General features: G+C 34.7%; 2 protein-coding genes across 2 annotated transcripts; both read right to left on the reverse strand.

The window, feature by feature from the left end:
- Window positions 1-7,514: 7,514 nt before the first annotated feature.
- LOC131822591 (olfactory receptor 4C46-like) lies at window positions 7,515-8,444 on the reverse strand. Its single transcript, XM_059158879.1, has one exon. It carries the CDS (start codon window positions 8,442-8,444, stop codon window positions 7,515-7,517), a length of 930 nt encoding a protein of 309 aa, XP_059014862.1.
- A 4,975-nt stretch (window positions 8,445-13,419) lies between these two features.
- LOC131822592 (olfactory receptor 4P4-like) lies at window positions 13,420-14,355 on the reverse strand. Its single transcript, XM_059158880.1, has one exon. The coding sequence runs from the start codon at window positions 14,353-14,355 to the stop codon at window positions 13,420-13,422; it is 936 nt and encodes a 311-aa protein (XP_059014863.1).
- Window positions 14,356-14,709: the final 354 nt, after the last annotated feature.

Genomic DNA, 14,709 nt, shown 5'->3' on the forward strand with positions numbered 1-14,709 from the left:
TATGTCATCTCATGATTAATAGTATTACTTGAAAAAAAAAAAACTTGTTTAATGTGACATTGAATTTATTAAGCTTCTTAATCTAGTAAATAAAAAAACCCAAACAAACAAACTAGATTTTAGTGAGTTGTGGAACCTCATGACGTTTTTTGAGACAGAAAATAAGTTTTGCTGATTACTAAACTTATCTCCTCAATGAAGTTTCTGTTGAGTGTGGCCAAGGGGAACTTTGTAAACAGAGAGGCAACAGGTCATCTGTGTACAATCATCATCTGAGGTGACTAACCCTAACATGAATTGCGAATCCTACACATAATGGCAGGTGAGTATGAAAAAAGAGTATAGTTTCTGATGAATCTATGAATGCAAGCTTAAGGAATTTTCCCTTTTTTTTTAGGAACAGGGGAATGATGGCACAAATTGAGACTATCAATGGAAAAGTGAAGAAGAATATGAGGAAGCAGGAATAAGGGTCTACTTGTGTCTTGGATGAAGTGGGGTGGGTTTAGGCAGGGCACAAAAGCCAGAGAAAGAAACCCCAGTTAGGCTGCTCTTTATAATACTTAACAGAAGACGTACAGAGCATCGGTGGTGGGTCTGTAAAAGTGACCATAAATAATCATAATGCATTTGTCAAAATACAATAATGTTATTATATATATGGATATGTATGTATTAATAACTGATTGCTATATTCATGGCATAGTAGCAAGTGCTCTGTGCACAGGATCCCATTAAATATTGATAATATCCTTTGTGGCTGGCATTATTCCATGCATTGTGAGATGCAAAAACAATGTCAGAGACTTAGGCTAATGGTAATAATAATAATGATAACTATATTTATTAAATGGAATATTTAGTGGCTCTGAATGTGTTTGCAGACATTTGCTGATTTAATACCCACCACAAACCTGTAAGATAATTCCTGCTATTGTTTTTATACTTATTTGATACATTATGCAATACAGAGCAGTTAAACATCCTGGCAAGATCAAGAGGCTAATTAAGGGCAGAACCAAGATTCCTTCTGGTTATAATAGTTAATGAGTTTCCTTGATTCTTACCTATGCTCTATATTGTTACAATTTACAACACTGAACGAGTATCTCTTTTTTACATAAGTATAATAATTACAATTGTTTTATTACTACTTTGGAGGCAAGTGTATATAACACTATTACATTAGAATTTTTGTGTAGGTAATCATTTGACTGTGAGTACAGACAATTTTAGTTCTCCTACTTTGTAATGTGAGTTTAGCATAATTTCAAGACATAACATCAATATATACACAGTTCAATTTCATAGTTTTTACTAGTAACTAACAAACAAAAATTGAATTTAAAAATCCATTTGTAATGTCTTAAAACTTTAAAATAATTAACAATAAATGTAGCTTATGGAGAGGGTGGTTGGGTTATGGACATTGGGGAGCGTATGTGCTATGGTAAGTGATGTGAAAATGTATGCCTGACGATTCACCGACTGGTACTCCTGGGGCCAATAGTACCTTATGTAAATAAAAATACTTAATAAAAAGAATAAATGTAAAAATATAAAAGGAAAATGTACTCTGAAAGCAAAACGCTTCTTAAGAGAATATAAACACCTTAATATAGAGAAGAAATACTGTTTGTGACAGATGTCTCAACATTATTAAGAAGTGAATTGTCCCCAAAGGCATTTCCAGATTCACACCTTCTCAAGCATAATTATAGAAACATATTCAAAACTTTTCCAAACAGCTTTAAAACTCATATGGAAATACGAGGGCCCTAAATTAGGTCCCACAACATTAAAAGAGAAAGAATTTGGAGAGCTTACATGATCTGACATCCAGTGATGTTACCAAACTGCTGTGTTCAAAATGATGTGGTATTTTCATAAAGATACCTTAGAAGCCTAACAAAGCAGACTACAGAGCCCAGTAGTAGACCCACACATATATGGTCCACTAATCTCAGCAAAAGTCTACAGTCAATTCAGTGGTGAAAAAAGTACTTTTTGCAAAAAATGAGGGTAAAAATATTGAGCATCTTTACTGCACAAAACAAAACAAAAAAAAGCAGAGAAAACTTTAATCTATATATCACAACTATATAGATTTATTTAAAATGGACTTAGAGCTATATGGATGTATAGCTATATAGCCTAGCCTACCATAAGTGTGCTCAGAACACTTACATTTTTAGCCTACAGTTGGGCAATGTCATCAATTATGAGGCCTATTTTGTAAGAAAACATTGATTATCTCAAGCAACTTATTAAATACTCCAGGGCACATGGAAATCCGAAAGGCTACATGGGTACACATGTTTGTAAGTGTATTGATCGTGGACCCTCGTAATTGCTTGGCTGACTGGGAGCTGCACCTCGCTGCCCCTGCGCAGTGTCACAAGAGAGGATTGTACTCCCTATCACTAGCCTGGGGGAAGACCCAAATTCAAAATTGAAAGTACAGTTTGTATGGTATGTGTATCACTTTTACAGTATCGTGATGTTGGAAAAGTACAAGTCAAAGGATTTTGAGTGCAGGGCCATCTATATATGACATTCTGGAGAATACAAAACTATGGAAACTGCAAAAAGATCAGTCCCTGGATGGCAAGGATTAGGGAGGATGAATAGGTCGGGCACAGAAGATTTTTAGGGTAGGGAAACTCTTCTCCATGTCCCCGAATTTTGGAGAGTGAAGTCATACATGTCAAAATCCTCAGAATGTACAACACTAAGGGTGAAACCTGATGTAAACTGAATTTTGGGTGATCACGGTGTTTTGCTGTGGCTTCATTTGAATGTTATACATGTAACACTCTGGAGGGAGAGGTTGTCCCGGTGAAGGAAGAGAGGGCATATGGGGTCTCTGTAGTTTCCACTCTATTGTGTATGAAAGTAAAACTGTTTTAAAAAATAAATTTTACTAATCACAAAAATCCACTGTAGCACAATACCTAAAGGAAGTCATCTTGTAACTAAACGAAGTGTCTTCTGAAAAAGTTCATCTAGTGAAAACAGATAATATTTTAAAACCTTGCAACTTTAGTGTAAGACCTTTTGCTGTTTTATAGCATGTAAAATAGATCTTTTAAGAACATAGCAATTGTGACAGAGAAGGGACTGGATAGTGGAATTTTATGAGAAGGAAGATAGTTACAATGCTGAGTTTTATTTATTTAAGATTTTATTTATTTGAGAGTGCACACTGGAGAGTGGGGGAGGAGCAGAGGGAGAGAGAGAGTAGTCAACTCCACTTTGATCAGGGATTGGGACCTTGGGCTTGATCCCAGGACCAAGAGATCATGCCCTGAGCTGAAGGCAGACCCTTAACCAACTGAGCCACCAGGCACCCAATATGCAGTAGTGTTGGAAGTGGCCAGATACATAAAAAACAGAACATTCATTGGCTGTGGAGTATGAGTTATTTAAAATAATTCATCCTATTTTATACCACATGTATATTCTCAACAAGTGTCAAAATATCTGAGTCATTCAGAGCAATGTATCTAATGACAATGCAGATAAGGTGTGAAACAATAATAAAAGGGTAACTTTCAATTGCAAATATATGCTACTTTAGAAACATTTTAATAAAAAGTGAAAGGAAATCAAAATAGAAATTAGAGAATAATTAAAAATAAAGTTAATACAAACACTATTTATTAAAAAAAACATGCCAATGTTTAGAGGTAAATCCTTAGGTTGTATTCAAACACAAAATACATTATTATATCAATAGAACATTCGTTACACCTCATTGTTACTGTACTTGAGATTAGCCAGAGCAGGAGGTACCAAATATCAGTATTAGATCATTAAATTCTCCACCTGAAACTAATATTATACTGCATGTTAACTAACTGGAATTTAATCAAAAAACTTGGGGAAAAAAAAAGCCTTAACTTTAAAAATGCTGAAAACATTCCCTATAAATAAATAAATAATAAATAAATAATAAATACATTTTTTTTAAAATGACTGAAATGTCAGTTGTTGTTGAGGTTGCAGAGAAATAGGATCATACATTGATGGTGGAAATGCAACATAGCACCATTATTTTTGAAAACCCTTTGTCAGTTTCCTAAAATGCTAGCATACACTTATAACACAGTAATTCCACTTCTAGGTATCAATCCAAGAGAAATGATAATTTATGTCCACCCTATGTCTATTACATGAGTGTTCACAGAGCACAATTCACTGTGGTCCTTACATGGACACAATTCAAATGTTCATCAGCTAGTGAATAAGTATACAAAAATGTGGTAGACCCATACAATGGGATACTATTCTGTCTAAGAGGGAACAAACTATTAATAATACAATGTGACAAACTTCTAAAACATTACGGTAAAGGAAGAAAATAGTATCACCTCTTAAAAGTATTGTTTTTAAAAAGTCTATTTCTCTCCTAGTTATATCATGCAGTATCATAAATGGATCAAGGGAAAAATTGAGGTGTCCTTGAGATTCCCTAGATCTCTGACCAAAGCTCTGCAAATTCATTGTGTCCCAACAGTAGCTGTCAATGTGCATAAAACTTGGATCCTTGGTTCCATTCTGTACCCAGAAATGAAAATTCTCATGGCAAATGTATTGGCTTCTGCTCATCTCAGCTGTTTACCTTCCTTTTTTATTTTACTTATATTTTAAAAATTTTATGTATTTATTTGTCAGTGAGAGAGACAGCAAGAAAGAAAACAGAAGCAGGTGAAGCAGGAGAGGAAGAAGCAGGCTTTTGGCCAAGCAGGGAGCCCAGTGTAGGGCTTGATCCCAGGTCGCTGGGATCATGACTTGAGCCAAAAGCAAACCCTTAATGACTGAATCACCCAGGTCCCCTTACTCAACATTTATAATCTCATCCCCTCTACTTCTTCTTCCCTTAGTAGCTGTCCAGTCTCTTCAGAGATGATTCTCTCTTTTCCATCTTTGCTACCTTATCATGTGGGAACACGTGTCTGTTATGTCACTCCTTCCCACCCAGAAAACTGGCATTCACATTTTTCTCTGAAAGGTAAAGGGTTTACTTGTGACAAGTGAGTCCTTAGACTTGAAGAACAAAGGAAACAGTATTCTAACAGATAATTCTGATTCCATTGTTCACGCCTCAGTAACTGTGTGTAATGACCCAGTGTTCTTGGAATCATCTAACATTATGTAAGCATTTGTTGTATGTAGAATTCATCATAAGTTGACCAGAGCACACTCTTTTGATATTAGAATTCACAGTGATAGATGGGGCTCCATATCTTTATGTCAGGTCAAACATGCATGCCATCAATTCTGAACCTGTCATATTTTAATCATGAGGTTTACACCAATTGGCTTCATGTCCATGTACCTTCTTGAATTACTTAATCTGCACATTTTAGATAAGCAAATGACTCAAAAGAGGTTTTTGTTGTTGTTGTTGTTGTTGTTGTTGTTTTGTTTTGTTTTGTTTTATTTTTAGCAATGCTAGGATAGCCAAAATATGGAACATCATCACCAACAGATGCCGGTGAGGATGTGGAACAAGAACTCTCATTCATTGCTGATGGGAAAGCAAAATGGTGCCGCCAATTGGAAAGACACTTTGTCAGTTTTTTATAGAACTTAAACAATTTAGCAATTCCACTCCTTGGCATTTACCCAAAGGAGTTAAAAACTTATGTTTACAAAAAACCCTGAACACACATGTTTAAGTGCATCTTTATTCACAATTGTCCATACAACTGGAAGCAGCCAAGACGTCCTTCAGTAGGTGAGGATAGACAAATTGCAACATCACACAGTGGAGTATTATTCATTGCCAAGAGAAATGAGCTCCAGACCATGAAAAGGTATGAAGACCCTTCCAATGTGTTCCCCAAGGTTCTTGGCATTCAGCTCTATCACAGATATGAGATTTTTCTTATCTTCTCTGTTACTAACTTTCTAGTTTCATGTCTTACTAACTAGACTTTTAGGAGCTCAGTGTCCAGCTTATAACCTGATACACAGAAGAAGCTAAATAATTAATTATTGAATAAAGAGATGAGCCAATAGCCACAAGCATATTGAAATGATTGTGTTTTCTGCATACTCTTTTTCACCCTTGGTCTTTATTATGCAACCTCTCCTAAGAATATTCTTACCCTAACACATGCCTATTCACTCTTATGAATCCCTTTCCTCCTTTGTGCCCATTTTTGATGTTTTCATCTAGAAATCTTCCTGAACTCATGGTCTTTGTTGTGTGTCCCTCAAACATGTTTTCATTGTCCTCCTGTGCTGCCACTACCTTCCCATTTATAACATGGTCTTATCATATTCTTCTCCCCTCTGGGTTCCTCTCAATGGATCTGAAGCTTTTTGATGGCAAGACCTTTGTTCTGCTCTATTCACCACTGAAGGTCCAGCAACCATCAATGCTTCTGATATAATTTTTGTTAGAAGTATCTATTTATTGATAAATGAGGAATAGTATACACACACACACACACACACACACACGTATATAAATGTAACATACTTATACTAAAGTTGTTTTGTGTATTTATGGAGCCACATATTTTTATAACTTTTCATAATGAAATGTTACCTAGAAATAATCTAATTAACAGAAAAATGTCATGAATAGCTCACATTCATATGATGATGAAATCTTGCGGAAAGCAGGGAAAATATCAATATAAGATATTCGCTCCATTGAGAATTTCAGTTTCAATCTTTGTAAATACATTGTTAATCAGGAGTTCAAAAAATTTGTGGTTTCCTAAAAAGATTTTGCTAGAAATCTCAGTCTGAATCAGATAAAAGCAGGAAATAAAGTCCATTGTCTCCACTATTATTTCTTTGATTTAAATTTTCTTATGTTATTTAACTTCCTTCATGCCATTATTCACTCATGCAATATTTATTGTGCCTGAGACATTGTGCTGACTTGTAGAAACTATTTTTAACAAATAGTCAAGTACTCTATGGACTGTGACTTTATTTAATAGAAATCCCTCTCAAATAATAAGATGCTTATTAATTTGAGTCATGATTCTTTGTAATGGGTTAGTAGCCTATTATGAGTAACATGAACAATACAATATGACTCTGAAGTCTACAAGGGAATTTGAAAACTTGCGGTAATCTTCGTTATCCCTCAGAGGTTAAAGAGCTCTTCACTTTTACAATACTATAGTCATTTTATACTCTAATTTTATAGAAAACCTGTTATATCATCATTACTGGTATATAAAAATAGGCAGAATTCTTAATAAAATATTTTAGATTTTATAGATAGTGAATATATGGATAATAATATTCATAGTGAATATGAAAATATATATGCCTATACTACACGCTGTATATATACATGTATATATGTAAAAAGCTATGGTAATTTTTTTCTTTCTTGCACACATTTCTGCTCCACTCAGTTCGGAAGTTAGCATTCACAGTAGATTATTTTTTCTTTATTTAGTAGGTAATCCTTTCTAAGAACTTCCAAAATTTCCTTTTGACCTTTGTTTTATTGAATCAGTGCTGAGCTCCAGGCATATTTATTTCTTACTTGAAATAACTTTTCTACTACACAATTTCCTAATGGCATTTTTCATCTGATCGTTTCTTAAGGTATAGATTAACGGGTTTAACATCGATGTTATCATAGTGTAGAATACTGCGACTGCTTTATCAATAGATAAAGTAGCCACAGGTCTCATGTACTCAAATATGCAGGGCACAAAAAATAGGATAACTACTGTGATGTGGGGGACACAGGTGGAGAGGGCTTTGCACTTTGCCTCCAAGCTGTGGTTCCTTAGGGAATGCAGAATGACCACATAAGAGATCATCAAGAGGAGGAAGAGGAGGACACAAATGAAACCACTGTTGGCAGCAACGAAGAGGCCTAGAGTGTGGGTATCAGTGCAGGCAAGATTGAGCAAAGGGTTCAGATCACACATAAAGTGATCTATGACATTAGGGCCACAGAAGGGTAAAGGGATGATAAAGAGGGTCTGTATGGCTGCATGAAGAAAGCCTCCCACCCACACCACTCCCATTAACAGGCCACACACCTGCTGATTCATGATGGTCATGTAGTGCAATGGCTTGCAGATGGCCACATAGCGGTCATAGGCCATCACAGTAAGTAGGATGATATCAGCACCTCCAAAGAAATGTTCTCCAAAAATTTGGACTATATGTGCATTGAATGTGGTAGTGTTCTTTTCACAGAGCGAATCTATGATCAGTTTAGGGTTATTAACAGAAGAATAGCAGGCATCAGTGAAAGAGAGATAGGCCAGGAAATAGTACATGGGAGACACCAATAAATGGCTGGTAGTGATAGTTACCATGGTGAGCATATTTCCTATCTCAGAGATGATGTAAATCACCAAAAAGATGACAAATATGATTTTCTGCATCTTTGGATTCTCTGTGAGCCCCAGTAGAACAAACTCTGTCACATTATTTCTATTCTCCATTATTTCATATCATGAATAATTGCATTACCTGAAAAAAATTCCTTTGGATTAATGAAACCTTGAATATATTAAGCTTTTTCATCCAGTAAGTAATAATACATACCTAGATTCTATTGAATTGTGGATTCTCATGTGGTTTTCTGAGATAGAAAATAAATTATGAGTTCTTTAAAATTACATAAATTATTTACTAGTTGACATTTCTGTTGAGTATGGCCATGGGGAACTTTATAAACACACAGACAGGAGATCATTTGTGCACACTTCGTCATCTGAGGTGATTAGTCCTGTAACAGGAAGCATTCAAATGAATACATATTGACAGCTAAGTTAGAAAACGGAGGTAGTTAATGATGTAAAAGCTGTGAATGCATGGTTAGGAATTTTCCGTTTATCCTTAGGAAATGGGAAGCCATGAGAAGATAGTGAGAATATACATGGAGAAGTGAAGGGGAATTTGGAGATAAGAGATAATAATATGAGAGATAATAAGGGATATAATTCTAATAAAGATCTTTATGTGTTGGATGAAGTGGGGTGAGTTTTAGTAAGGGGTTAGAAGTCAGAGACAGAAACCCCAATTAAGAGATTATTTATAATACTTGACCTAGGATTTGTAACAAGGTATTGGTTGTGGGTATGTAAGGTATACAAAAGCTACTATAAAAATAATAATGCTTATTGTTTATATACAATAATATTATATTTGATAATTATATACATATATATTTAGAGAGAGAGAGACTGAAATAATTGATTAATATGTTCATGTCATAATAGCAAGTGTTGTATAAATAGGATCTCATTAAATATGATAACATCCCATTTGTTTGGTATTATTCTATCCTTTTTGAGATGAGGACTCAGTGTCAGAGAATTAGTTTGATGGTAATAATAACAATAACAATATTTACTAAAATTGAGTATTTAGTGGGCTTCAGATTTTTTGAAGATTTTTGCTGATTTAATCCCCACCACAAACCTGTAAGATAACTCCAGCTCTTGTTTTGGCAATTATTTTATATGTTAAGTAATAGAAACATAGAGGAGGTAAGGATCCTGCCAAGATCAATATGCTAATAAAGAACAAGAACTATGATTAGCTCAGATAATACTTCTTCATGGTTCTTCTTCAAATTACTACCCATGTGCTATATTATTATTATCATTAACAACATTGAACTAGTAATCTTTTTATATGACCACAATAATTATAATTGCTTTATTACTACTTTGGAGGCCAGTGTCTATAGCACAACTTCATTAGGACACACACACACACACACACATGCTTGAACTCCCAGTTATCAAATTAAAAAAAAAATCAAAACTAAGAAAATCAAATAAACATTAAAAATATGGTACTGTGTTCATTGAAAGTTCTTTCTATCTTGACTTCTACTTCAGACATAGTTCTCCCTATAATATATCCATCTCCAAATCAAACCTTCTGTTTTTGTTTATTTCTTTTTTAATTTTTTTTTAGTTTTCAATCAAGTTTTCAAACCATGTGTTAAATGTTGAAAAGGATTTCCACTGTGGCTAAGTGCTTTCATCTGAAACTCAAAAAGACAAGTTTAGGATTCTGGTTTTCCACTAGCATCTGCTTTAATCTGCAGTACCTTTCCAACACTTTACATCCTTCTTTTCTCATCTATAAAGCAAGATTAACCATTTCCATCCCAAAGTTTTTATGAGAATTGTTTAAGGAAAACTATTTAAACACATCACCACCATGTCATATGCACCGAGGACTTTCATCTATTTTGTAACTGTGTAGGCACCTAGGATATAGGAATTATCGATATTTTGAGTGATAATTAAGCAATCATTTAGTTGTGCAAGAAGTTCAGGAAGAATCCTCTCCAATTCTACTTTTAAAGAAGGCACACAGACTCAATTATCTGTAGCCTTTGTGACCAGAAAGAATTTTCCATTCATGATCGGATAACACAGCTGATGCTGTTATTTGTTATTTGTTATTTGTTATTTGTACTTATATATCTTCTATGTGAGAAGTGTATTTCCATTGTGTTTTCACTCTCATGATTAGTCTAGATTATTAAACTAGTTGTCTCATGGCAAAAACATGGTGTTTGGTGACAAAGAACAGGGTCCTACAATTGGCTTCAATTCCTTGAGTTTCAAATTTTTTTTCTGTCAGCTTAGGTGAATGATATTTACCAACTATCTTTTCAAGAAATGGGGTGAGAATGGAATACTTGAATACTATATTTAAAGGGACTGAAACAATGATTAATATATATGGGAGGCAACAATATTTAAGATGCATCAACAATACTGAACACTTACCTTACAGGCTTAGAAGATCTTAATGACGTTTGGAGGTGTTCAGAAATAATCCCATCTTCAAACTGACCTCCTCTCAGATAGGTAACTTTCAATATGAAAGATAAGACACACCCACGAGGAGACTAGTCAAATAATTTAATACCAAATCAAGTTTTTAAGAACGTGTTTTTATCAATCAAAAGCTTCCCTTTTAGCCTAAAGCCTCGGGAAGTTTTTACAGAACAATTGAGATTTCAATTTAGAATGGATTATTTTGGAAAAAAATATGGAGACATCATCTACATGTTCCTTCCTTTGTCTCCTCTAGGAGACGCGTGGTGATGAATTGTGGTTTTAATTTGTTTTCTCTGATGACTGATGATGTTGAGATTTTCTTTCGTCTTACTATTATCCATTTGTATACCTTCTTTTGTACATTTTTGTTCAAGTAGTTTGCATAATATTTAAACCTAAAGGGTTCTGGTTTCCTTATTACTAAGTTCTAAATATTCTTTACATATAAAACTGGTATTTGTCAAATATATGTTATGTATATTTTTAAAATTTTCACCTTATCCATAGATTGCCTCTTCATTTTTCAAAGTGATATTACCTGATAAGCTCTGAGTTTTTAAACTTTGATGAATTCCAATCTTATTTTTTTTTTCTTATGGTTCATGATTATTTTGTATCTGATGAATATTGGTCTACTCCCGAGGTAAAAAAAAAAAAAAAAAAAAATGCTCTGGCAGTTTCTATAGATTTAGCTTTAACATGTAGACTTCACACTCATTTTAAGTTTATTTGTATGTATGGTATGAGGTGAGGTTGTGGTTTAGATTTTTATTCCTCATATGGATATCCAATAGATCCAGTGTAATTTGTGGAAAAGTCTATATTTTACCCATTGAATTACTTGACTTCTGTGTAAAAATTCATATAATTAGATCTATTTCTGGACATTCTATTGGTTTCAAGGTCTCAGTGTCTACCTTTGTGCCAATACCACACAACATTGTTTATGCAGCTTAATAGCAATTCTTGAATTTCAATAGAGTAAGCATCCAAACTATATTCTGTGTGTGTATATGTGTGTGTGTGTGAAACTTCGAGATTCCTTTGAATTTGTATATTTTTATATAAATTTCAGAATAGAATTGTTAATTTCTTAAAAAATACTGTTGAGATTGTTACTGGAATTGTATTGAAAACATAGAATGACAAGGTAAAAGCAGAATACTTTTTTTTATTTCATCATTTGTTAAAGTCTTTTAAATTCATAACTATCAATTGAAATTTATCAATATTTTTTACAAAAATAAAAATACCCTTGTGATAGTGACACACAGTAGTGACAGCACAGGGTCAAGCATGTTTGAGAGACACACAGCAAATTCCAGAGGGGTCAGGAAGATTTCCTAGATGAAAACACACCAAAAGGGGCACAAAAGTTGAAAGGGAATCATCAGAATGAATATGCATGTGTTACCTTAGAGGATGGATTCCCAGGAGAGGATTTATAAAAAAGACCAAGGGTGAAAAAGAGTGTGCAGAAAACACAAACATTTCAATACCTTTGTGGCTATTGGCTCATCTATTCATTCAATAATTATTATTGAACCCAGTTATGAGCTGGACACTGAGCTCCTAAAAGTCTAGTTAGTCAGACATGAAACAAGAAAGTTAGTGACAGGGAAGGCCAAGAAGAATCTCATATCTGGGATAGAGCTGAATGCAAGTACCATGAGGAACACATTGGAAGGGCTTTCAAGCCTTTTCATGGCCTGTAGCTCATTTCTCTTGGCAATGAGTAATACTCCACTGTATGATGTTGCACTGATCTATCCTCACCTACTGAAGGACGTCTTGGCTGCTTTCAGTTGTATGGACAGTTGTGAATAAAGCTGCTGTTAAGTATGCATGTGCATGTTTTTTGTGGACATAAGTTTTTAACTCCTTTGGGTGAATGCTAGGGAGTGGGATTGCTAAATTATTTTAGTTCTGTAAAAAGCTGAGCCTTTGGTTAAGTTGCCAGGGTCCTTGGATGGAGCCCTGCATCAGGTCCCCTGCTCAGTGGGAAGTCTGTTCCTAGCTCTCCCTCGACCCTTCCACCCCAAAGCCCTGCTCCTGCTCACTCATGTGCGCTCTTTCTCTCAAAAAAAAAAAAAAAAAAAAAAAATTCTTAAAAGAAATAAAACAGATTCTACTCTAAATATTTGGAAATAATATTCAGAAATTTAAGTTAATTGTTTCAGTTTATTATTATTGTCATTATTGTTGTTGTTTAACATTACAACTTCTGAACTACCAAAGAATGTCCATCACTGTGTGGTCTGGCCTCTAAGTGCAATGTATTAAGAAAACTATCATTAAGGTATTTCCCTTTATAATTCACTAATAATATATCATTGATTTATTTGCTTTGGCTCAATTTTTTTTTTAATGAACTTTCCCCTACCTATACCATCTTTATACCCACAAAATTAACTTATTTCATAATTAATTTTGGTAGGCAAGCATCAGTACTTGTTCAATGATCATTTAAATCCTTTGGTCCTATTGCATCCATTCATTCCCTCATATCAGTGATGGTCCATAATCCCCATGATCTAGTCCCTGCCTTCTTCATTCACATCTTCCTCTTTTCTTTCTCAGAGTCGATTAGCCAATGAACTTCTTCAAATTAAGAGTGTGTTTCCTTTGAAAACAATGATGAGCACCAAACCTTTCTCACTGCTTTTTTCATCTCTGAATTTCTCAGAGTATAGATTAAGGGATTGAACATAGGAGCGATGATGGTGTAAAATAGAGCAAATATTTTGTCCTCAGGAAAAGTAGTAGGTGGTCTAAGGTAGATAAAGATTGCAGGCCCAAAAAATAAGATGACCACAGTGACATGAGACCAACAGGTGGAGAGGGCTTTGCGTCTTCCCTCAGCTGAGAGATTTCTTAAAGTGAACAATATTATCCCATAAGAAACAAATAAGACAATAAAGGTTACTAAGGAAATCATACCTGAAAAGGCAACCACAAGGACACCAGTGATGTAGGTATCAGTACAGGCCACCTTTAGCAAAGGAAAAACATCACAGAAGTAGTGATCGATTTCATTAGGACCACAGAAGGGCAAACCAATTGCAGTAGAAAACAGAGGTAAGGCATGGATGGCCCCACCAGCCCAAGCAGCTAAGACTAGGAGGTGGCATCTTTTCCTGTTCATGATAATCACATAGTGGAGGGGTTTGCAGATGGCAGCATAGCGATCAAAGGCCATGGCAGTAAGAATGAAGATCTCAATGCCTCCAAAAAAGTGCATGGTAAAGATCTGTAACATGCAATTACTGTAGGAGATGGTTTTTCTTTGCACTAACAGATCAGCAATTAACTTGGGTGTAACTGTAGAGGTATAGCAGATGTCCATAGAAGATAAGTGGATGAGGAAGTAATACATGGGTTGGTGAAAAAGGGAACTGCATCGAATGGAGACAAGGATCAGAAGGTTACCTGCCAACAGGGCAACATAACAGAATAAGAAGAGCACGAAGCAAAATATTTCTATGTTCTGGTCATATGAAAGTCCTAGAAGTATGAATTCTGAGATGTTTCTCTGGTTTTTCATATATTTGGTTTTTTTGTAGGCTTCCATAAGGACTTGTATTTCTTTTTTTTTTTTTTTTTTTTTTTTTTTTTATTTTTTATTTTTATTTTTTTAATTTTTTATTTTTTATAAACATATATTTTTATCCCCAGGGGTACAGGTCTGTGAATCACCAGGTTTACACACTTCACAGCACTCACTAAATCACATACCCTCCCCAATGTCCATAATCCCACCCCCTTCTCCCAAACCCCCTCCCCCCGGCAACCCTCAGTTTGTTTTGTGAGATTAAGAGTCACTTATGGTTTGTCTCCCTCCCAATCCCATCTTGTTTCATTTATTCTTCTTCTACCCACTTAAGCCTCCATGTTGCAT

The sequence above is a fragment of the Mustela lutreola genome, chromosome 1, assembly GCF_030435805.1.
Source record: "Mustela lutreola isolate mMusLut2 chromosome 1, mMusLut2.pri, whole genome shotgun sequence".
In the NCBI taxonomy this organism is placed as follows: domain Eukaryota; kingdom Metazoa; phylum Chordata; class Mammalia; order Carnivora; family Mustelidae; genus Mustela; species Mustela lutreola.